The sequence below is a fragment of the Musa acuminata genome, chromosome BXJ1-2 (assembly GCF_036884655.1).
Source record: "Musa acuminata AAA Group cultivar baxijiao chromosome BXJ1-2, Cavendish_Baxijiao_AAA, whole genome shotgun sequence".
In the NCBI taxonomy this organism is placed as follows: Eukaryota; Viridiplantae; Streptophyta; class Magnoliopsida; order Zingiberales; family Musaceae; genus Musa; species Musa acuminata.
Window position 1 is genome coordinate 3,718,867 of NC_088328.1, and position 26,729 is coordinate 3,745,595.

General features: G+C 37.6%; 1 protein-coding gene across 1 annotated transcript; it reads right to left on the reverse strand.

Moving 5' to 3' along the window:
- Positions 1-9,412: 9,412 nt before the first annotated feature.
- LOC135594650 (bZIP transcription factor 53-like) lies at positions 9,413-9,862 on the reverse strand. The gene has a single exon (XM_065085063.1). The coding sequence runs from the start codon at positions 9,860-9,862 to the stop codon at positions 9,413-9,415; it is 450 nt and encodes a 149-aa protein (XP_064941135.1).
- Positions 9,863-26,729: the final 16,867 nt, after the last annotated feature.

The following is a 26,729-nucleotide window of genomic DNA, read 5'->3' on the forward strand; positions in this document are numbered from 1 at the left end:
AGGTTGTAAGAGGGGTATTGACCTTTCCATTTCAAGAGATTTGCTAGTGGAAGGTGGGAGCCTCATCGAAGAGGGGCCTCGCAAGTGGATGTAGGTCATTTGACCGAACCACTCTAAAATCGCCGTAATCTCTGGTTTGCATTTCATTATTGCTGTTTACATTACTGCAAACCTTCTTACATGCTTTAGTTCCATATTACCTTTGCTGCGCAACTTCAAGAATACGCTTTCAAGTTAAGTCTTTCAAGTTCCGTTCTTATCATACGAAAGATTTTTCTAAAACCGAAGTTTTAATCCGCTGCACTAATTCACCTCCCCCCCTCTTAGTGCCGCTCCGATCCTAACGCAAGCTAGCAAATTTAAAGATGTGCAAGTTGGCATATTTTCTTTTCTTTGCAATGTGCATGATAGTATTTCTTTGTAATGCTCAAGATAGTAAATTGTACATCATGCTAGCTAGCATATTAAAGATGTTCAAGAAAGTAAGCTCTTTCTTCTCTTTTGAGAAGTGTCATTTTTGCTTCCTTAGCAAAATACCAAACTAGCAAGGGACCATGTTTTAAATGAGGCAAGCAAACAATTTGGCAAGTGTTACATTTGTATCTTTTCTTTAGATGTGCAAGAAAGTAAGCAAGTTTTTGTATTTTCTTGACTTGTGCAAGGTAGCTAATTTATCTTTGAGATTACCCTTTACATCAATTCAAGATAGCACATTAGCAACTCTTTCTCTCCCTTTGTCATTGGCAAAAAGAAAGGAAGATTCAAGTCATGAATATCAAAATAATAATTTTATCATGAATATTTCATCATTGTGTGCATCATTATTGCATGCATAATACCAAATCATCATATATATTTTCAAAACATATAAACTCATCATTATATACATGATTCCAAATCATCATTCATATCATTTCAATCATTGTTTCAATCATCACTATAACTCATCATGCACAAAATGTAAAATCATCTAACATGATACAAACATTTATTTTCAAAATATTTATCACCATTTTCATGTATGATAATAAAGTATTCATGATACACATTATATGCATATATCATCATAATAAAACGCAATTGCTTGCATAATTTCAAATTATAAATGTTTCAAATCATGATGGTATTAACTTGTCAAATTTCATCCGACCATTCATGATCATAACTTTTCATTTGTATGCATCAAAATAATATCAAGAGTATTTCATGCATAATTTTATATCACCACATAAGGAATATCAAGAAGAAAGTAATTGGGTGATGCGATAAACATTTCATGAATACAAGGAATTGTATAAAAATCATATCATGAAAGATTAGAACATATGAATACCAAAAGGCACGATTTCTTTTTGAAAAACCTACTCATAAATAATCAAAAGAAAATCTTAGGAGATCTATTAATGAAAAAATATTGATTCATAATAAATCTTAATTTGTAAATATCACGGAATCAAGATCATGATTTTGAATAAAACTCATTCAAATTCAAATCGTCCAAACCATCAAAATCTCAACATTTCTTTCAAGAGATTCAAAATGACATAAATAATTTTATTGGTCTCTTAGGTAGAAATCAATAAGATAGAGAAAAAGAAAATTTTTAATAAAAAATTCTTTCCTCCTTTTGTTTCAACTTATTGATTGATTCCATACATGCATGTCCTTTTTTTTTTTTTGTTTAAATCCATGCATCATCGTTTAAAATGGAAAGATCAAAAATCATTAAAAAAAAAGTGCAACACATAATTCAAAAAAATTTATTTCAACTCATTACTTCAAGTCAAACATGATTTTATTTAATCAAAATTGAATAACTTCAAGACCAATAAATCATCATGTATAACAATCATCAAGTATGATACAAACTTTTCAAAACGTTTATCATAATAAGGCATATAAGCCAAAGAAATTATTAAATATAAAGCATATTCATCGATAATGGTTTCATTGGGCATAAGGCATTTTCAAACAAAATCATTTTGTTATTTGTTGTAGTCATACATTTTTCTTCTTTTTAGGTGAAACTATCTTTTCATGCTTAAATTTTTTAATTTTTCAAAGATGCTAAAAAGAAAAACATGATATAATTTTTGAAAAATAATTTTTATTTCTTATTCCTACTATCTAAATTAAGCACTCATGAAAAACTTCAAGTAATTTCAAAATAATTCAAGAGAGTTGAGTTACTTACCTTGTAGTCGAAGCCCGTCAAAGCCCAATTTGCCGTTTCACCTTTGAAAGTTCTTGATTCATCCTTGGGTGCCTTCCTTTTCTTTGGTCTCTTCCTCCGTTCAAGTTCATTGTTTATTTTAGATTTTTGTTTAATAAACTTATTAAGAGTTAGTGTTCGTAGTACAAGTTCATTATTGTCCTCATCACTTGAGTCATCGCTCAAGTGGTATTCATTTGTCCGGAGTTCCAAATCCTTCCTATTCTTTGGAAGGTGGTTCAAGTGTTCATTGTGTTCATCATGTGCATTGTGCACCATTTCATATGTCATCAATGAGCCGATAAGTTTTTCAAGTGGAAAAATATTTAAATCTTTTGTTTCTTGTATTGCCATTACTTTTGATTCCCAAGCTTTAGAAAGTGATCGTAAAACTTTACTAACAAGTTCAAAATTCAAGAAACATTTACTAAGAGCTTGTAAACCATTGACGACATCCATAAAACGGGTGTACATGTCAACAATGGTTTCGCTCGGCTTCATTCGAAAAAGCTCGAAATCATGCATTAAAATATTAATTTTCGAATGTTTAACTCTAGAAGTGCCTTCGTGTGTGATTTCAAGAGTGTGCCATATGTCGAAATCTGTTTCGCACAAAGAAACCCGATTGAACTCATTTTTGTCCAAAGCGTAAAATAAGGCATTAATAGCCTTTGCGTTTAAAGAAAACATCTTCTTCTCCAAATCATTCCAATAGTTCATAGGAAGAGAAGACATTTCAAATCCATTTTCGACTATGTGCCATAAATTCAAATCCAAAGAAAGTAAGAAAACTCTCATTCGAGTTTTCCAATAAGTGTAGTCCGTCCCATTGAAAAAGGGAGGACAAATGAAAGAGTGACCCTCTTGAAAGCCGTAAAGAGCCATTTCTATTTGGGTTTTAAACCAAAGTAGAAAAACGAGGCTCTGATACCAATTGTTAAGATCGGAGCGGCACTAAGAGGGGGGGGGGGGGGGGTGAATTAGTGCAGTGGTAAAGTACGATAAACTTTCGACGATTTAAACACTTTCGGAAACTTCGTACGATAAAAGCAACGTTTCGTTTGAAACCGTTTCGATTGCGTTTTAACTTGAAGGCATATGTAAGGAGGAGACAAAGAAGTAGAGCATCAAAGTGAAGATGGTTTGTAGTAATATAAATGACAAAAAGATAAACGTAAACCGATTTATAGTGGTTCGGTCATGCGACCTACATCCACTTGCGAAGCCTTCTTCGATGAGGCTCCCAACTTCCACTAGCAAATCACTTTGAAGGGGAAGGACAAATACCCCTCTTACAACCTTTTACAAGTGATTCACTCTCTTACAAATTTTTCAAAGAGAAAGAGGGAGGTGAACACTTAAGCTATTGAAAACAAGACTTTTGCTAAAGCTTTTCTCAATTTCTAACTTCCCAAAGGTTGTATTCTCAGCCGAGAATTGAGAGGTATTTATAGGCCCCAAAAGGATTCAAATTTGGGCTCCAAATTTTGAATTCTCTTCGGTTTCCGAGGCTGGCGGTGCCACCGCCTATCAGTGTCTAACACTGATAGTGTATTGGCGGTGCCACTTCCAGACCTCTCGGGTGCTGGGCGGTGCCACCGCTCAGTCCAGCGTGCCACCACTCAGTTCTTGGGTTCTGGGCGTTGCCACCGCCTAATCTAGCGGTGCCACCGTCTACACTATTTCAGCTCACTGGTTAGGCTCCAAACTTGGCCCAAACAAGTCCGAACTCGGGCCCAATTGGCCCCTACTTGGGTTATAGGATTAACACCTAATCCTAACCCTAATTAATGTGCTAACTATGAATTTAAAGACATTTCCTAAGCTATTACAAAGTCTGTAAGTCAAGACTTCTTATGACGAGCTTCCGGTGAACTTCCGGCGGTCTTCCGATAAACTCTCGGAAACCATTCTGCGGACTCCCGGCAAGCTCCTAGACTTCACAATTTGATCTTAGCGAGTTCCAACGAGCTTCTTTGGCAAGCTACGATCTTTCTCGGCGAGCTCCGCGAACTTCCAACGAACCTTCCAGCAAGCTTCCGAAAAACCGTTCGGCAAGCTCCCTACTCATTCTCGGCTAGTTCCGGCAGCATTCCCGACGAACCTTCGGACTTCCGTCAAACTCTCGAACTCGCAACGAATCCTTCGCGCTTGACTTCGATACTTTGTTTTGCTTTATGTCTTCGTCGTTATCATAGTTAATCCTGCACAAACAAGCTAAAACTCTACTCTGATCTAGACAATTATTACAATGCGAATTGACATTCTGTTGCCTGGCACGTCATTGGTTGGCGCTTCGTCCGATTCTTCAGCGCATCGTCCTCTCTTACGGCTTGTTGCCCAATCGGCGGTCGACCTCCCGCAACCCCGATATCCTTGGCGCAATTCCGCTCTCCTTGGCCCGATGCCCGACGACCGAAGCCTTCTACCGTCCAATATCCTGACGTGATATCCTCCGGCGCAACGTCAATTCCTCCTGCGTCAACTATCTAATCCTGATTGAGTAGACCTGCATCACTCAAAATGCTTTTAAACATCTAAACACAGTCAATTAGTTTCATCATCAAAATCTGAGATTCAATAGTAAGAAGGAGGTTGATCTTCTCCTATTAAAGGAAGATCGATAGTAGATGCCAGTGGCCTCGACGGAAGAGGAATCGACGGAGTGGATGTAGGTCACGATGACTGAACCACTATATAAATCTGGTTTGCCTTTTCTTTTGTGCAATTTATCTTACTACAAACCTCCTTACTTGCTTACTGCTTTCTATACATTTACGAATACGCTTTCAAGTTAACATTTTCCAAAATCAGTTTTTAACGTACGAAGAATTTTTCAAAACCGATGTTTTTACCACTGCACTAATTCACACAAAATTAGTGCCGACTCATTCCTAACAGGAAACCCTTGCATTCTGGTCTAATCTATAATTGCAACCCATTATGCTCTAGCTTGTCAAAACTCATAGTTAACCTCCTCATGATAGAAAATCACACAGAATATTCAATTTTCTTTTACCTTTGTGACTAGCATTATAATGGTTTTGTGAAAACTTCTTATTTAGTATAACTTAGGACACCCACCCCCTATCTTCTTTATTGAAGGGAGTAGCTTGTCTTAGCCAATCACACTTTCTTCATTCCATTGGCAAGAAAAAGAGGATTATATACAAATGCAACCAACTATTAGCTCGAGAGTTAAAATCATAAAAAATTAAGAAACAAAGAATATAAAAATTAAATTAAATATCTCAAAATACTTATGAGGCCTTGAATTTCCATTTTAGATTTGATTATTTTTATAAATTGATATAGGAAAATGACACTTGGTAGACTATCGATACCTTAGTTACGTGTGATTGACACCTTAGCTATATGTGATCGACACTACAGTAACACGTGATAGACGGTTTGATATCATATTAAAGGAGGACACTTGTATTGATGAAAAAATTATTAAATAACTCTAAAACATTTAAATTTGATGTATAATTAAATGTATAATAATATCCAAATAAATCGGATCATCACTTACTTCGAATTTGTAATCCCCATTTTCGTATACACTCTCTCAATTCTTACAATTGACTATAAACACCCAAGTATATGGTCATAAGAATCCATCTCCTACTTGATTTCTCCTTAAATTCAGCTTTAACTAATATTCTAAATCCTATTGCCAACTTAAGTATTAGAGGATCTTTATTGAGTTTGCCCTTGATGCAGTTTTGTAGGGTCTTAGTGTAAGGATTTGATGATCTCGCTTTTGATCATCTTGTAACATCTCGGAAAAGGATCATAATTAGATCACAATCATCTGTCAATCAGATAATCAAAATATGTGACAATATAAACCAATTTAAATCCTTGTCCACTCTTGATACAATACTAAAACTACGGTGTTATTGCTTTACTCACAACATCAAAGATGAATAAATCCAATAGATTGAAAATGTGCACCTTAAGAACACGGCATTGTAGTTCCTCTTCGTAAATGTCACCTTTGTCCAAAGAGATAAATCAACATCAAACACTTAGTTGGAAGTTTATTTAGTACACGCCATCGTTCTTGAGTCAATCGTTTAGTGCTTGTTCAAATTAAACCTAAAAATTTTGTCAATCTTAACGGCTCAATAATGCATCATGGTTTTAAGTTAGATAATTATGAAGATATCAACTAACTCGTTAATAAAGATTTTGATAATTTATTATAAGATTCTGATTGGATTCATATCTCATCTTTATCACTTACGCTTTTTAAAAAATATATATTAGGTAACTATTTCATACTATAATTTTGAACTGAGAATTGTTGATCATATGTTAGTAACTAGATTAAGATTTTAGGCTTTAAAGCTATTTCTGCCATTAAAAAGTACGACACATGAAGCTTTTTTTTTTATTTGACTACATATATACATAGATTACGATAAGATCATGCATACTAAACACATGTTTTTTTTTAATCTCACTAGACAAATCAGAGATAAGGGAAAAGATGTAGAAGAAAAAAAATAAGATAGAATAATAAGAGGGGGGAAAAAAAAAAGAGGGTTAGAGAGAACTAAATAGGAGATAGTTCTCATAACCTTTAATTATGATATCATGGAATATCTTTAGAGCTTAAAAAAAGCCATCACTTACGTGGTTTCATCTCTCCCTTTTCCTATTCCTAAGAAACTAAGTAATCTTGTCTCCCTGTAAAATAAAAATATATAAATTCCAAATTTTAGTAGAACTTAGACACCCTTGCCAAAGAGAACTAATCCTATTAAGTGGAGTAGCCCTAGTCGGTCTTGGCTGAAGTCCAATTTGACTAAGTATGATTTTGACTGATCTGGATACGATTCAGTATAAGAAATATCATGTTATCGTCTTTTATGCTAATTAGAATCTGATTCTATTGTCATGTCAAGTTGGGCTCCGTTTGTCTTTCAATTAAAAGTGAGATCCAACAAATGAACAACAAAAATAATACAGGATCCATTATAAAATTAGGCTCTAGATATGGTAGAATCTTCAAGGAGAAATATCATCTATGCTAAAAAAAGGAACCTTCATATTTACCTACCGAATCAAAGATAAGGGTCAACCCTCTCAAATGACTTTTTGACTTCAAAAAAGTTTGTTTGGTCATAACAAATTCCCATCCCTAAAATCCACCTAATTGACTAATATATTAATTTTTGTCATTTTATTTTATTCTTTATTTAGTTTCGAATTTCATACTGTTGACGTTAAAGCACAGCACAATATGTAGATCGCTAATCACATAGGTCCTAAATTTGACTTGGACAACTTCTTGACAGTTGATTTCATGTAAATGTTGAGGGAGCTTATCTTTATTGTTAAGTCCATGGTTTTCTCAAACATATAAAGAGTTGGATTGTATCTTTAGATGTTGCCCAAATATCTTGAGACACTGAATCCTCATCTCTTGTTCCTTAGTAGTTGTGACCTTATTAGGAGTCACTTTCATTTCTTTAGTATAAATGATAGGATGAGTTGGAATCTGTCTTACCAGAAAGCCTCTATTATTATCATGAAGACATACATGTCTTTGTGCAACCCTACTGCCTCTCTTATCAGCTTCTTCTCCCTGGTATTAGTCTCCAAGTGATACATCATTTCTCAGTTATATTTCAAAATTTCCTTAGTAATTGAGATGTCTCATATAACAAGATCATGGAACTCCATCTAGTGAATCTACGATGGAAAAGGTTTCCCAATGGGCATTTCTAATAGATTCCCATGCAAGTCTCCTAGTGGAAGTGTTGTTACCATGCAACTGGAGGAATAATACCTTCTTCTTCTTACTCCTCTTTAGCCTCCTGCTTCTTCAGATTTTGCTCCATCCTCTCTTTATCTTTCTCCTTTCCTCTATCTGCAGAGTAACAAGCAGTGTGCAGGGGTGTCATTTTAATAATATAATTGGTCCATTTCATTTGTTTTAGCAGGTGAGTTGAAGTTAAACTCTCAACAGATTCAGGTATCGGGACTTGATTTCAGATAAAGAAGACAGCTAAATAGCAGAAGAGAAGATTGAGTTTTGACGTTAGTATGTAGAGACTCGTCAGGATTAGATATTGATAAGGGAATATCCATGGATGCACAAGAAGTGATAGCCATTTACAATATAAGAGAGACAATAGTCTCCTCTGTTTTCTGGCAGATTAGGTTCAGAATTAATCTGCATAGAGATCATTGGTGACAGTATCAAAAAGTTTCTTCTGTGCTTACTGAATGAATTGGAAAATGAACAGAAGACCAATTCCAGACGGACATCCAAGGAAAGCATCCTAAACCAATGAACCATTGCAAGGCTTGAACAAAGTCAAATGACCAGTCTATATACATGTCTCCATATCCAGAGTTAAAACTGACATCTTACAGATATAGTTGTCAAACTATCCAAAGCTCATTAGAGAGAATTGATCTGATCTTTTGAAAGTGATAAAGGAATATCTTGCCTTTTTGCATAAGAACAAAAAATCATGACCACTTTCTTCGGTATTATATGATGACATTAAAGATATGGTTATGTTTGTGACTAAAATTTGGATTAGAAATGACATTCGATTGGATGTAAAAAAGGTATCAGGCAAAACTATTTGAGCAGCACAATGAGGTGTTTATGTTGGGGAATTTGGCTAGTACCTGGCAAATGAATGTTTGTTCTTGAAGCAGAAGACAGAATATAATTCAAGCTATCTAGCAAAGAATCAAGACATCTGTTACTAGATCAGAATAAATTATCAGATCATTTTCTATGGATATTTCCAGAGAGGGTGCACATCAAATGCATGTAATGCAAATGAGAAAGCACAAACCTTGAAGAGATAACAACAATAACAACAACATGGAACTGAAGCAAAACAGGAACAATTACATTCAGTAGCAACATGCCTGTGCTGCTATGATACCATCCACTGAGATATTAAATTACAATATAAGATCTACCATCCAATGGAACATATTCAGATGCCACTGGTATAATATCTTCGGAGAATTTTGATAAATGTGCAAATTTGGTGTAATCAAGCAAGACATTTCAAATAGCTAATGCAACATTTACTGAGGGGTAATGTTATAGCAAGTGCACACATCATATCAGAGACTGACCCAAACACATAAAACATGCTAATTGACATACAACTCAACAAAATAAATACATAAGCATCATACCATGGAACTGATAGACTAATCAATGGAGACACAAGCCTGGTAGATGTCAGCATTTGCCATTATTGGCTGTGCTGCAGAAGGAAGCTGCCATGGTTTCAGGAGAGGGTCCGCCATCTTTGGTGTGTCTATGGTCATCCCACTGACCCCCTCAAAGAAATGGAGCACTGAGTTCACCGAGCGCAGCCTCGCAGTCAATTCGCTCACCTGAGCCCTTAGGATGGCATTCTCGGCCTCCACTTTCGTGTGCTTCTGTGTCTCCAGATTGATTTGCATTGCAATCTTACCATTTTGGTTCTTGAGCTGTGCCTCCTGGTTTATTAGATCATCCAAGTGCTGCTGCTTCCTAATCCTAGACCTCCTCGCAGATTCTCTGTTCGAGAGCATTCTCTTTCTCTTCCTCTCATCTATCACCAGCTGCGGATCTCCTTCCAAACTCGAAGCTTGGCGGACTGGAAAGGAAGACATACTCTTTTGCAGGGTGATTCCCTGATTCTAAGCTAGTCAAAATCGGATTGGACGGAAAGATCCCCTTTTTGGGGAACGAATGGATCAAGCAATGAGATTTAGTTCATGAGATCACATAAAACCAGTAGAGGAACACGAGGGAGAAGGAATGGAGGAAGCAGACGCTCAGAGTAGCGAGATTCATAAAGGCCTGGAGCTGATTCTCCACAGAATCAGAGACAAGTACATTAAGTTCATCAACAATCTTTAATTTCTTCCAAAGAAACCTTTTGTCTGTGAGCAAAGAAAGGTAGTTTATCGAGGATGGTACCAGATTTACCAAATCAATTCCCGACAAGAAGAAAGATCAAAAACAAAAGATCCGATTTCGACACTGGGATTCGACGACAGCCCCAAAACCAAACTAGTTGCGAAGGATCAGATCTTGAATCACAGCCAGAGATCGACCAGAAATAAAGAGAAGTATTGTACAGGGACGGACGAACGGACACAGAGCATAAGTAATAAGGAGAGTAGATAAGAGAATAGAAAACTTAGCTGGAATGACAGGCGCAGCCAAACCGACCAACCGATCGAGCAAATGGATGAGAGGACTTGTGATGCGATGGAGTGGAGTATTTATCGATCAAGGGGGGCATTTCGGGACGATGATTGGGTTCTGCGCAGCACGTGGGCTGCTTTTTTTTTCCTTTCTTTTTCTTTTTATTCTCACTCTAGATTGAAATAATATAACTCGAAACATATCGATTGAATTCGGGGAAGGATGCTCTCTGAATGAGATGTACTTATGATGGGATTGGGTTGTCAAGTTAGAGAAAAAGGGAGTCAAGGTTTGTTGGGCTATGTTTCGATAGAGTTATCTCTATATCCACTAGCTCTATCCCATTTTGATATTTTTCATATGTGCGAGAGAGAGGACATAATAATTAATATAAATTTAAAAATATATTTATATTTTTTATGTATATTTTTTTAAAAATAAATGAATGTTCAGTTGTAAAATGTATTGAATGTCTAGTAAATAATAAATCAAAACTATATTTTAAATTCACGTAAGTATTGCTTGAAAAAATTTATATTTTAAAATTTTATATTATATGATAAATTTACACTTATAATATTTGTAATATTCATTCAAAAGTGATTACATATTTTTAAATTTAAATTAATAAGTATATATATATATAATTTTACAAAAAAATTTGTATGGCTCAAATATATAACAAATAAAAATATATAATCATATAAATAAATTAAAATTATTTTTAAAATAAATAAATAAAATTATATATGAGATGACATCCATAAATCATGTTGCTTTGAGGAGAAGGGAAAAGGAGATTAGGGTTGGAATTTCTATTATATAGAAATAGTTTTGTGATTGTAGAGAAAGTCATATGGTACTTTAAAAAATTTAAAAATGTTTTTAACATTTTACAGCAAATGCTAAAATACTAATGCTATCGGTATCAATATTTGAGTATTTATGACGCAACATAACCAAATATGATTTGAAAAAATTTTATTAAACGTCAAGTTATATTTAAAATGTCCATTCCATCAAATCTTAATTCACATTTGAAATATTGATTGGACTCTCATCACATATTTCTTTTGAATCTCAGATTTCGATGATGACGTCAATTGTCATTTGTTATCTAATCTATATATTGAGATAAGTGTACATGATTAACTACGATAAAAGTAAGACATACAGTAGGAGTTATGCCGGAGTCAAGACTATGATCACGTTGGGAGTTCGAGAGCTCGACGGAAGTCCGGACGGTCGTCGGAGGTTCTGTGGGAATAAAACCGAGAAGTCCAGGAGCTTGCCAAAAGAAGCTCGTCGGAACTCGCTAAGTGGATCGTCGCAAGTCCAGGAGTTTACCGGAAGTCCGCAGGAGCATCACCGAGGGTTCATCGGATGATCAACGGAAGCTCGCCGGAAGAAGTGATTGACGCACCGGAAGCAAGCTGTAGTAAATGTCTTAAGAAATTCGTAGTTAACACGATGATTAAGTTAGAAATGGGAGGTGATCCCATTAACTTAATCTTGGGGCAATTGGGCCATTGACATACCCAAATTGGGCCGAATGGATCAGCCCATTCGGACCCAGATTTCTTGGCCAGAGGTGGCACCGCCTGGGTCGGCGGTGGCACCGCCCGACGCTCAGTCTCCGAGCTCTGGCTGGGCGATGCAACCGCCTTTGACAGAGGTGCAACCGCCCCAGTCAAGCAGTGGCACCACCTGAGCTCGGTCTCCGAGCTCTAGCAGGAGGTGCAACCGCCCTTAACAAGCGGTGGCACTGCCTAGAGGCTCAATCTCCGAGCTCTACTAGGTGGTGCAACCGTCAGACCCCAGAATTTCGAGAATTGATAGTTTTGAGCTCGGAATTCAAACTGGTTTGGGGCCTATAAATACCCCACTCTTTCAGCAATGAAAGAGCAACCAAAACCACCGAAATCCTGATCTTACTATGTGATTTTTAGAGCTCAAAAGTGTTGTATGAGTTAAAATTTCTTCTCCCTCTTTTCTTCCAAGTTCTAATCTTTCAAGAGAGGAGAGAAAATTTTGTAAGGGTTGTCTCCTAAGCCCGTCAAAAGGAGTGAAACTGTAAAAGGGTGGTTGGCCTTCGCCTATTGAAGGAAGGCCTCTTGTGGACGTCGGTGACCTCATCGGTGGAGGAAGCCAAAAGTGGATGTAGGTCAAGATTGACCGAACCACTCTAAAATCACGACGCTCTCTGGTTTGCATTTACTTTGAACATATTATCTTTACCACAAACCTCCTCAATAGCTTACTTCCTTTTGTAAATTTACGATCGTGTTTCAAAGTTTAGTATTTTCCAAATCGGTGTTTAGACGTAAATCAGTTTTATCGTACGAACATCATATTTCAGTTTGCGCTAACATTCTGATTTCTATCATAATTACAAATTGCCCTTATAGATTCGCTTTAACTGCATCTTGCTTGATCACAAGTTAAAGTGATTTACGAATCGGCTTTTCTACCGAAATTGCTCTTATCGTATGAACGTAATTTTAATCGTCGAAAGTTTTCTACTGCACTAATTCACCCCCCCCCCCCCCCCTCTTAGTGCTCTTGATCCTAACAATTGGTATCAGAGCGGGGTTAACTCTCAAACGGATTAAAACCCAAGAGAGATGGCATACGCCGGAAACCAAGAGGGCCATTCTATTACGCGTCCACCTATATTCAATGGGACGGACTACACCTATTGGAAGACCCGAATGAGGATCTTCCTTATTTCAATGGATTTTGAACTTTGGAATCTTGTCGAAAATGGATTTTCGAAGTCTTCTCTTCCAATTATTGATTGGAATGAATTGGAGAAGAAGACTTTCGCTCTTAATGCAAAGGCTATGAATGCCTTATTTTGTGCGCTTGATAAAAATGAGTTTAATCGTGTTTCAGTTTGTGAAACCACGTTTGATATTTGGCATATACTCGAAGTGACTCACGAGGGCACAAGTAGAGTGAAAGAGTCAAAAATAAATCTTTTGATACATTCTTTCGAACTTTTCCGAATGAAACCGAGCGAGATATTGGCGACATGTACACTCGTTTCACGGATGTCATCAATGGTCTAAAAGAACTCGGCAAAAGTTTTTCAGATTTTGAGCTCGTGAATAAGATTCTTGTTAGAATCAAGAGCACTAAGAGGGGGGGGGGGGGTGAATTAGTGCAGCGGAAATCTTTCACTATTAAAATCGAGAGCTACGTTCGTTTGATAATGATTTCGATGTAAAAGCCGATTCTAAGATTACTTTAACTTAAGATTAAGCGAGATGACGTTAAAGTAAATCTACGAAGGCAGTTTGCAGTTTATGATGAAAATCAGAATGCAAGCGCAAACTGAAATGCGACGTTCGTACGATAAAACCGGTTTACGTCTAAATGCCAATTTTGAAGATACTGAACTTTGAGATACGTTTTATAAATGCGCAGAAGGCAGTTTGCAGTTATGATTGAAATCAAAACGTAAACGTAAACTGAAATGTAATGATCGTACGAAAAAGCTGATTTACGTCTAAACGCAGATTCGGAAAGCTCTAAACTTAGAAACTCGTTCGTAAAAGCGCAGAAAGCAGAAGCTATTTAGGAGATTTGCAATAAAGATAAAATGCTCAAAGTAAATGCAAACTGAGATTTAGAGTGGTTCGGTCAATCTTGACCTACTCCACTTTTGGCTTCCTCCACCGACGAGGTCACCGACGTCAACTAGAGGACTTCCTTCAATGGGCGAAGGCCAACCACCCTTTTACAGTTTCACTCCTTTTGATGGGCTTAGGAGACAACCCTTATAGAAATTTTCTCTCCTCTCTTTACAACTCAAAACTTTGAAGAACAGAGGGAGGAGAACTTTTGGCTTTTACAACAATTTTGAGCTCTAAGAATCACAGAAAAAGATCAAGATTTCGAGTGTAAGTTGTTTTCTTTCAGTGCTGAATGGGTGGGGTATTTATAGGCCCCAACCCAGTTCAAATTTGGAGCTCAAAACTGTCAATTCCTGGAATTCCGGGATCAGGCGGTTGCACCTCCTGACTAGGGCGGTTGCATCGCCTAGAAGAGCTCGAAGACTGAGCCTTTGGGCGGTGCCACCTCTGTCAGGGGCAGTTGCACCTCTCTGCCAAAGCTCGAAGACTGAGCTCAGGCGGTTGCACCTCTTGACTGGGGCGGTTGCACCGCTTGCTAGAGCTCGAAGACCGAGCTCAGGCGGTGCTACCTCCTATCAGGGGAGGTTGCACCGCCCAGTCTCGCTCAGAGACTGAGCCTAGGCGGTGCTACCTCCTGGCTGGGGCAGTTGTATCGCCCAGTCTCCCTGGGAGACTTAGCCCAGGCGGTGCTACCTCCTGGCTTGGGCGGTTGCACCTCCCACAACAATCAGGGTCCGAATGGGTTGATCCATTCGGCCCAATTTGGGTTTTTTAGGGGCCCAATTGCCCCAAGATTAAGTTAATGGGATCACCGCCCATTTCCAACTTAATCATTGTGCTAACTACGATATTTTCTAAGACGTTTACTGCAACTTGCTCCGGTGCGTCAATCGCTTCTTCCGACGAGCTTCCGGCGAACTTCCGTCGATCATCCGATGAACCCTCGGTGATGCTCCTGCGGACTTCCGGCAAACTCCTGGACTTGCGACGATCCACTTGGCAAGTTCCGATGAGCTTCTTTGGCAAGCTTATGGACTTCTCGGATTTGTTCCCGTAGAACCTCCGACGACTGTCCGAACTTCCGTCAAACTCTCGAACTCCCAACGTGATCATTGTCTTGACTCTAGCGCAACTCCTACTGCATGTCTTACTTTCATCGTAGTTAATCCTGCACATGTAAACAAAACTTCGATCGAGACAATTAATCCTAAGCAATTAACCAAGTTGTCCGACATGTCATTGGTCCCTTGACGCTTCGTCCAATTCTTCGGCGCATCGTCCTTTCCTGCGGCCTATTGCCCAATCGGCCAGTTGGCTCCGCAACTCCGATATCCTTGGCACAATACCCGCTCTTCTTGGCCCGATGCCCGAGTCCACGGCCCGAAGCCTTCTGTCGATACGTCGACCGATCCACCGGCCCGACGTCCAATCTTCTGACATGTTCCTCCGGCACAACATGATTTTCCTACTTTAATTGTCTCATCTTGATCGAGGCATCCTACGTCACTCAAAATGCAGATTAAATCATAAACATATATCAAGTAGTTTCATCATCAAAATACGAGATTCAACAATCTCCCCCTTTTTGATGATGACAACCACTTGATGACGGAGTTAAACTTAACTCCCGGAGTTTAAACAAACTCCCCCTATCAATATGCCATATTGATAAAACCTTGAATTCAAACTGAATTCAAGTCATTGCAATATTCATCATGAATACTTGCAACATGTCATCATGAACTTATGCATAAACTTATGCATAACATCATACTTCTCCCCCTTTGTCATCAACAAAAAGGAGAAGTACCACAATCAAGCGTTTGTGATATTGGTTCAACTCATTGCATGAAAAATATAATATCAAGTTTTATCATCATGCAAGTTTGCTATTATCAAATATCAACATGTAAAATTGCGATGTAAGCTTTTGATATCATAACGCAAACATTTCAAGTGTTTATCAATTGTAGCATTTCATCATATGGTAAGATATCAACGCGTAAAATTACGATACAAGTTCTTGACATCTTAACACATGGCATAATGCAAATTTGGCAATCATAGCATCAGTGTTCATAGCATCAATTCAGATATTTCTTCCCCTTTGTCGTCAACAAAAAGGAGAACGATATAAGCAAATTTTAAATATAAGTGTGATGCCATAAGCAGGTTCATGTCATTTTTCAACAAAAAGTGATAAGATACCAAATATTCAAACATTTCAAGGAAAACATGGCATGGAGATAGCTTTGAAAACTTCTTCCATTTTATTTGTTATTTTCTTTTTGCATGACGGAGGAAAGCTATTTCTGAGCTTACTCGAATGAAGTTAAAATCGATAAGATATTAAAGCACGCTTCATTTTTACAAGTATCAAGATATGTATCAAATCCTTGTACGTAAAAATGACTTCCTTTTTCAAGAAGGAATTTATAAGCAGGAATCATTTCATCAAATCCATTTATCAAAACAAAATATTGTTCACATGATAAGTGTATAAGAGATGTATTTGCTGATTGATTCCATATGTCAAAAATTAATGATATGAATTAAACTTGATATGACATATGCTTGTTAAGTTCGGAAGAGAGTAAACTTGATATGTTAGGATCACGAGAATCCGAAAATGAAATTTGACTCTTTCTTGCATTCGGACAAGGTTTTGCTATAGATATTCAATTACAATCATGAAGGTAAAGCATGCTTGTTATCATGGAAGTTTTGTATTCAAGCACATAATTTCCAACATGTAATTGTGTAAAATCATTATGCCAATCAAGTGATTTGATCATTCAATCAAAAAATAATTTTAACACGTTCAATCATTAGGACGTATTTTTGCCATAGTTTTTCAAATACAATCATGAAGATAAGGCATGCTCAATAACATGGTAGTACGATGACAAGTTTATAATTTTAAGACACGCAAGCTAGTAATTTTGAGATGTTCAAGAAAGCAACTCTTGCTTCTTGAAATATAAGTTTTGCTACATGTGCAAGTTAACTTTTTGCTTCTGCAAGATATCATTCCTTGGTGATGTTCAATATAGCAAGTTCTACATCATGCAAGATAGTGAATCTTATAACATTTTAGAATATGCATAATCACCAAAGCATCATAAATTTTAATGATGTGCAAATTACAAATTTTGCATGTTTGCATTTGTGCATCTTGAGATTTGTAAGATAGCACTTCTTGGTGATGTTCAAGATAGCAATTCCTTTTCTTTTGAGAAGTGTAATTATTTTCTTTCTCCCCTTTTTTTGAATTATATGAGCTAGAAATTAGCTTTCAAGCATGTTTTGCTCCCCCTTTGTCATTGTCAAAAAGAAGGGAAGACCTTTTACGTTAATTTCTAAATTATGACAAAGGTAAATAGCATTGATGAAAATTCAAGTCTTGAATGTCAAAACAATTATTTTATCATGAATATTTCATCTTTGCATGCATCATTATCATCATATATATTTTTAAAACATATAAACTCATTATTATATGATTCCAAATCATCATTCCTATTATTTCAATCATTGTTTCAATCATCTTTATAGCTTATCATGCACAATATGTCAAACCATCTAACATGATACAAACATTTATTTTTAAAGTATTTATCACTTCATTTTGATCATGATACCAAACATTCATCATTTAGAGCATTCATGACATTATCATCATTTATCATGAATATTTCATTTTAGCAACAACTCATAGCATTTTAAATCATGATTCACATCATATACAATATATCACATCATAATTAAAAAGCTCAAGTATTGCGTGCATAATTGCAAATCATAAATGTTTCATATCATGATGGTATCAATTTTGTTAAATTATATCCTACCATTCATGATCATAACCTTTCATTTGTATGCATCGAAATAAATTAATGAATATTTCATGTATTCATATCATCACACATAATTTCAAAAATATATACTTATTAATCATAACTTCAAATTAAACATGATTTAATATACTCAAAATCGAGAAATAACAATGGACATCAATACGATACACATTATTACTTCTTAACCATGATTTCATATTTTCAATCAAAATCATTTTGTTTGTTTATCATAAAATATGCAATATTATCATTTTTGAAATTACTAGCATGATCATAATATATATATATATATATATATATATATATATATATATATATATATATATATATATATATATATATAAACATTAATTCTAAACTAAAAAAGAAAATACATCATGAAAGCATCAAGTAATTTCAAAATAAATTAGGAGGATTTCGATTACCTCATCATTGAAAGTGGTTAAGGCGTAGTTTGCTACCTCGCCTTTCTTGATTTTCTTCTCGTCTTCAGAGGAGCTCGATTCATCCCACTTTGTGTTCTTCTTCTTTGGCCTCTTCCTTCGTTCAAGTTTATTGTTTATTTTAGATTTTTGTTTAATAAACTTATTAAGATTTAGTATTCGAAGTTCAAGTTCATCATTGTCTTCATCACTTGAGTCATCGCTCAAGTGGTATTCATTTGTCCGGAGTTCCAAATCCTTCCTGTTCTTTGGAAGGTGATTTTGTTCATCATGTTCATCATGTGCATTGTGCACCATTTCATATGTCATCAATGAACCAATTAGTTCTTCAAGTGGTAAGTTGTTTAGGTTTTTAGCGTCTTGTATTGCAGTTACTTTTGAATCCCACTTCTTAGAAAGAGAACTCAAAATCTTGTTTACGAGTTCAAAATCCGAAAAACATTAGAGCTCTTAAACTATTGACGACATCCATGAAACGGGTGTACATATCGCCTATAGTTGTTAGGATCGAGAGCACTAAGAGGGGGGGGTGAATTAGTGCAGCGGAAATCTTTCAGCGATTAAAATCGAAAGCTGCGTTCATTCGATAAAAACTATTTTGATGCAAAAGCCGATTCTAAGATTACTTATGATTAAGTGCAGTTTACGTCTAAACACAGTTTGCGTCTAAGCACAGTTTACGCAGTTTGCGTCTAAATGCAGTTTGCGTCTAAATGCAGATTGCGTCTAAGCGCAGATTGAATCTAAGCGCAGTTTGCGTCTAAGCTCAGATTGCGTCTAAGCGCAGTTTGCGTCTAAGCGCAGTTTGCATCTAGGCGCAGATTGCGTCTAAGCGCAGTTTGCGGTTATAAATGGAATCAAAACGTAAACGTAAACTGCAAAGAAACTCGTTCGTAAAAGCACAGAAAACAGTTTGTAGTTATAAATAGAATCAAAACGTAAATGTAAACTACAATGTAAAGATCGTACGAAAACACTGATTTACGTCTGAATGCAGATTCGGAAAGATCAGAACTTAGAAACTTGTTCGTAAAAGCGCAGAGAGCAGTAGCTATGTAGGAGGTTTGCAGTAATGATAAAGTGCTCAAAATAAAAGCAAACCAGAGATTTAGAGTGGTTCGGTCAGTCTTGACCTACTCCACTTTTGGCTTCCTCCACCGACGAGGTCACCGACATCAACTAGAGGCCTTCCTTCAATAGGCGAAGGCCAACTGCCCTTTTACAGTTTCACTCCTTTTGACGGGCTCAGGAGACAACCCTTACAGAACCTTTCTCTCCTCTCTTTACAACTCAAGAATTGAAGAACAGAAAGAGGAGAACTTTTGGACTTTACACAAATTTGAGCTCTTAGAATCACAGAAAAGATCAAGAATTCGGTTTAGGTCTGTATCTTTTCAGTGCTGAATGGGTGGGGTATTTATAGGCCCCAACCCAGTTCAAATTTGGAGCTCAAAACGATCAAATAACGGAATTCCAGGATCAGAAGGTTGCACCTCCTGACTGGGGCGGTTGCACCGCCTGGTAGAGCTCGAAGACTGAGCCTCTGGGCGGTGCTACCTCTGTCAGGGGCGGTTGCACCTCTCTGCCAGAGCTCGAAGACCGAGCTCAGGCGATTTCACCGTCTGATTGGAGAGGTTGCACCGCCTAGTAGAGCTCGAAACTTGAGCTCTGGCGGTGCTACCTCCTGACAGAGGAGGTTGCACCGCCCAGTCTCGCTCGGAGACTGAGCCCTTGGCGGTTGCACCTCTTGGCTGGGGCGGTTGCACTGCCCAGTCTCGCTGGGAGACATAGCCTGGGCGGTGCTACCTCCCTGCATGGGCGGTTGCACCTCCCACAGCAACCTGGGTCCGAATGGGTTGAACCATTCGACCCAATTTGAGTTCTTCAGGGGCCCAATTGCCCCAGGATTAAGCTAATGGGATCACCTCCCATTTCTAACTTAATCAAAGTGCTAACTACGATTATTTCCTAAGACATATTCTGCAGCTTGCTTCGGTGCGTCACTCGCTTCTTCCGGCGAGTTTCCGGCAAACTTCCGTCGATCATCCGATGAACACTCGGTGATGCTCCTGCGGACTTCCGGCAAACTCCTGGACTGCGACGATCCACTTGGCAAGTTCCGACGAGCTCCTTTGGCAAGCTTCTGGACTTCTCGGACTTGTTCCCGCAGAACCTCCGACGACTGTCCGAACTTCCGTCGAGCTCTCGAACTCCCAACGTGATCATTGTCATGACTCCGGCGTAACTCCTACTGCATGTCTTACTTTCATCGTAGTTAATCCTGCACACACAAAAACAAAAACTTCGATCGAGACAATTAATCCTAAGCAATTAACCAAGTTGTCCAGCATGTCATTGGTCCCTCGACGCTTCGTCCGATTCTTCGGCGCATCATCCTTTCCTGCAGCCTATTGCCCAATCGGCCAGTTGACTCCGCAACTCCGATATCCTTGGCACAATACCCGCTCTTCTTGGCCCATTGCCCGAGTCCACGACCCGAAGCCTTCTGTCGATACGTCGACCGATCCACCGACCCGACGTCCAATCTTCTGATATGTTCCTCCGGCACAACATGATGTTCCTGCTTTAATTGTCTCATCCTAATCGAAGCACCCTGCGTCACTCAAAACGCAAATTAAATCATAAACATATATCAAGTAGTTTCATCATCAAAATACGAGATTCAACAATCTCCCCCTTTTTGATGATGACAACTACTTGATGACGGAGTTAACCTTAACTCCCGGAGTTTAAACAAACTCCCCCTATCAATATGCCATATTGATAGAAACTCTTAGATTCAAAAATCTAAGCAACATGTCATCATAAACGGAGTTAACCTTAACTCCCAGAGTTTAAACAAACTCCCCCTATCAATATGCCATATTGATAGAAACTCTTGGATTCAAAAATCCAAGCAACATGTCATCATAAACTTATGCATAACATGTGATGTCATCAACATACTTCTCCCCCTTTGTCATCAACAAAAAGGAGAAGTACCACAATCAAGTGTTTGTGATGTAAGTTTAACTCATTGCATGAAAAACATAATATCTTTTGTTATCATCATGCAAGTTTACTATCATCAAATGGTAAGATATCAACATGTAAAATTGTGATTCAAGTTCTTGATATCTTAACATGATATGACATTCATAGCACCTATTCATATGAATGCTGCTTTTGATATCTCATCATAATATGGCATTCATGACATCTATTCATATTCTTCAAATATGGCACTCATAGTATCAATTTATATATGTCTCCCCCTTTGTCATCAACAACAAGGAGAACGATATAAGCAAATTTTAAATATAAGTGCGATGACATAAGTTGGTTTATGTCATTTTCCAATAGTGAGTGATAGGATACCAATTATGTAAACATCTCGAGGAAAACATGACATGGAGATAGCTTTTATTGCTTCTTCCTTTTTATTTGTTATCTTTTTACATGAAGGAGGAAAGCCATATGTGAAGTTCAAATCGATAAGATATTAAAGCACACTTCATTTTTGCAAAGATTAAGATATGTAAGTGAGTCAAATCCTTGTATGTAAAAATATCTTCCTTTTATAAGAGGGAATCATCAAATATGTTTCTCGAAAAATATTTTTCACATGATAAGTGCATTTGCTAGATGATTCCATATGTCAAAAATCAATGATGTGAATTAAACTTGATATGACATATGCTTGTTAAGTTCGGAAAAGGATAATGTATCAAGAAAATCCAATTGTTAGGATCAAGAAAATCCGAAAATGAAATTTGACACTTTCATACATTCGGACAGGGTTTTACTAGAGATATTCAATTACAATCATGAAGGTAAAACATGCTTATTATCATGGAAATTTTTGTATTTAAGCACATAATTTCCAACATGTAATCATGGCAAGTAATTGTGTAAAATCATTATGGCAATCAAGTGATTTGATCATTTAATCAAAAAAGTTTGAAAAATAATTTTAACAGATTTAATCATTCGAACAGATTTTTGCCATAGTTTTTCAAATATAATCATGAAGATAAGGCATGCTCATCATCATGGTAGTATGATAGCAAGTTTACCATATACAAGCTAGCCAAAAATTTCTACATTTTAAGGCCCGCAAGCTAGTGAATTTTATAACATTTTAGAACATGCATAATCACCAAAGCATCATAAATTTTAATGATGTGAAAATTACAAATTTTGCATGATTGCATTTGTGTGTCTTGAGATTTGCAAGATAGCACTTCTTGGTGATGTTCAAGATAGCAATTTCTTCTCTTTTGAGAAGTGTAATTTTTGCTTTCTTCTTGAATTGTGCAAGCTACCTATCTCCCCTTTTGTCATTGTAAAAAAGAAGGGAAAAACCCTTTACATCAATTTTTAAATCATGACAAAGGTTAGTATCAATCTCATTTGTGCATCATTATATTTTCAAATTAAAACATGCACATTTTTTAAAACATATAAACTCATTATTATATGCATGATTCCAAATCATCATTCATATTATTTCAATCATTATTTCACTCATTACTATAGCTTATCATGCATAATATGTAAAACCATCTAACATGATATAAACATTTATTTATTTAATTTTTTTTAAGCATTCATGATACACATCATTTAAAGTGATCGATTTCATGTTAGCATGCCTTTTCATTTATGAAAACATGCATCAAATTTTTTTTTTTTTAAAGCCACTGTTATTATCATGAAAATCGATAATCAGGAATCACCATAATTTCAAAAATATATACTCATTAATCATAACTTCAAATTAAACATGATTTCATATACTCAAAATCGAGAAATAACAATGGAAATCAACATGATACACATTATTACTTCTCAACCACATATAGCATAATTTCATAATGTATTTTTAATCAAAATCATTTTGTTTATCATAAACAAGCAATTTTCATGATTATTTTCAAAATTACTAGAATGATAAGCATGATTCCTAATTTTTTATATTTTCATCATAAAATTATTAAACATGCAATTTTCAAGAAAATAAAAAAGAAAAATGCATTATGAAAAGCATTATGTAATTTCAAAGTAAATTAAAGGCATTTTGATTACCTCAGCGTCGAAAGGCGTAAAGGCGTAGTTTGCCACCTCGCCTTTGTTGATTTTTTCCTCGTCTTCGGAGGAGCTCGATTCATCCCAATTTTTGTTCTTCTTCTTGCGTTCAAAGCAAGTAGTTCCGTTCTTTTTACTTTTTAATTTTTGTTTCATTTGTAGTTTAAGTTCACCATCACTTGAGCTTATGCTCGAGTGGTCTTCAAATGTTCTATGTCCCAAATCCTTCCTGTTCTTTGGAAGGTGGTTCTCAAGTTCTTCACGTGCATTGCACGTCATTTCATATGTGATCAATGAACCAATTAGTTCTTCAAGTGGAAATTGGTTCAAGTTTTTCGATTCTTGAATAGCAGTTACTTTTGAATCCCAAGTTTTAGAAAGTGAGCGCAAAACTTTGTTAACGAGTTCAAAATCCGAAAAGCTTTTACCAAGTGATTTTAAACCATTGACGACATCCGTAAAACGGGTGTACATGTCAACAACGGTTTCGCTTGGTTTCATATGAAAAAGCTCGAAATCATTTAATTAACTTTCGAGTCTTTGACTCTACTAGTTCCCTCGTGCGTGATTTCAAGAGTGCGCCAAATAGCAAAAGCCGTTTCGCACAAAGAAACCCGATTGAACTCATTTTTGTCCAAAGCGCAAAATAAGGCATTCAAAGCCTTTGCGTTTAAAGAAAAATACTTTTTCTCTAAATCCGACCATTCGTTCATCGGTTTAGAGGGAAGTTGAAAACCGTTTTCAACGATATTCCAAAAATCCAGATTTAGAGAAATCAAGAAAACTCTCATTCGAGTTTTCCAATAAGTGTAGTCCAATCCGTTAAAGAACGGTGGACGAAAGACCGAAAAGCCCTCTTGAAGAGCCATATCTCTCGGGTGTAAATCCGAAATGAGAAATACCCCGCTCTGATACAAATTGTTAGGATCGAGAGCACTAAGAGGGGGGGGTGAATTAGTGCAACGGAAATCTTTCAGCGATTAAAATCGAAAGCTGCGTTCGTTCGATAAAAACTATTTTGATGCAAAAGCCGATTCTAAGATTACTTATGATTAAGTGCAGTTTACGTCTAAACACAGTTTGCGTCTAAGCGCAGTTTACGCAGTTTACGTCTAAATGCAGTTTGCGTCTAAATGCAGTTTGCATCTAAATGCATATTGCGTCTAAGCGCAGTTTGCATCTAAGCGCAGTTTACGTCTAAGCTCAGATTGCGTCTAAGCGCAGTTTGCGTCTAAGCGCAGTTTGCGTCTAGGCGCAGATTGCGTCTAAGCGCAGTTTGTGGTTATAAATGGAATCAAAATGTAAACGTAAACTATAAAGAAACTCGTTCGTAAAAGCGCAGAAGACAGTTTGCAGTTATAAATAGAATCAAAACGTAAATGTAAACTGCAATGTAAAGATCGTACGAAAACACCGATTTACGTCTGAATGCAGATTCGGAAAGATCAGAACTTAGAAACTTGTTCGTAAAAGCGCAGAGAGCAGTAGCTATGTAGGAGGTTTGCAGTAATGATAAAGTGCTCAAAATAAAAGCAAACCAGAGATTTAGAGTGGTTCGGTCAGTCTTGACCTACTCCACTTTTGGCTTCCTCCACCGACGAGGTCACCGACGTCAACTAGAGGCCTTCCTTCAATAGGCGAAGGCCAACTGCCCTTTTATAGTTTCACTCCTTTTGACGGGCTCAGGAGACAACCCTTACAGAACCTTTCTCTCCTCTCTTTACAACTCAAGACTTGAAGAAAAGAAAGAGGAGAACTTTTGGAGTTTACACAAATTTGAGCTCTTAGAATCACAGAAAAGATCAAAAATTCGGTGTAGGTCTGTATCTTTTCAGTGCTGAATGGGTGGGGTATTTAAAGGCCCCAACCCAGTTCAAATTTGGAGCTCAAAACGATCAAATCCCGGAATTCCGGGATCAGGCGGTTGCACCTCCTGACTGGGGCGGTTGCACCGCCTGGCAGAGCTCGAAGACTGAGCCTCTGGGCGGTGCTACCTCTGTCAGGGGCGGTTGCACCTCTCTGCCAGAGCTCGAAGACCGAGCTCAAGCGGTTGCACCGCCTGACTAGAGAGGTTGCACCGCTTGGCAGAGCTCGAAACTTAAGCTCTGGCGGTGCTACCTCCTGACAGAGGAGGTTGCACCGCCCAATCTCGCTCGGAGACTGAGCCCTGGGAGGTTGCACCTCTTGGCTGGGGCGGTTGCACCGCCTAGTCTCGTTGGGAGACATAGCCTGGGCGGTGCTACCTCCCTGCCTGGGCGGTTGCACCTCCCACAGCAACCTGGGTCCGAATGGGTTGAACCATTCGACCCAATTTGAGTTCTTCAGGGGCCCAATTGCCCCAGGATTAAGCTAATGGGATCACCTCCCATTTCTAACTTAATCAAAGTGCTAACTACGATTATTTCCTAAGACATATTCTGCAGCTTGCTTCGGTGCGTCACTCGCTTCTTCCGGCGAGTTTCCGGCGAACTTCCGTCGATCATCCGATGAACCCTCGGTGATGCTCCTGCGGACTTCCGGCAAACTCCTGGACTGCGACGATCCACTTGGCAAGTTCCGACGAGCTCCTTTGGCAAGCTTCTGGACTTCTCGGATTTGTTCCCGCAGAACCTCCGACGACTATCCGAACTTCCGTCGAGCTCGCGAACTCCCAACGTGATCATTGTCATGACTCCGGCGCAACTCCAGCTGCATGTCTTACTTTCATCGTAGTTAATCATGTGCACACAAAAACAAAAACTTTGATCGAGACAATTAATCCTAAGCAATTAACCAAGTTGTCCGGCATGTCATTGGTCCATCGACGCTTCGTCCGATTCTTCGGCGCATCGTCTTTTCCTGCAGCCTATTGCCCAATCGGCCAGTTGACTCCGCAACTCCGATATCCTTGGCACAATACCCGCTCTTCTTGGCCCGTTGCCCGAGTCCACGACCCGAAGCCTTCTGTCGATACGTCGACCGATCCACCGACCCGACGTCCAATCTTCTGATATGTTCCTCCGGCACAACATGATTTTCCTGCTTTAATTGTCTCATCCTGATCGAAGCACCCTGCGTCACTCAAAACACAGATTAAATCATAAACATATATCAAGTAGTTTCATCATCAAAATACGAGATTCAATAATAGTCTCGCTTGGTTGCATTCGAAAAAGCTCAAAATCATGTAATAAAATGTTAACTTTCGAGTCTTTGACTCTACTAGTTCCCTCGTGCGTGATTTCAAGTGTTCGCCAAATGTCAAAAGCCGTTACGCACGTACAAATCCGATTGAACTCATTTTTGTCCAAAGCGCAAAAT

Coding starts and splice junctions, on each gene's coding strand:
- LOC135594650 (XM_065085063.1), bottom strand. CDS start 9,862: ATGTCTTCCTTTCCAGTCCGCCAAGCTTCGAGTTTGGAAGGAGATCCG.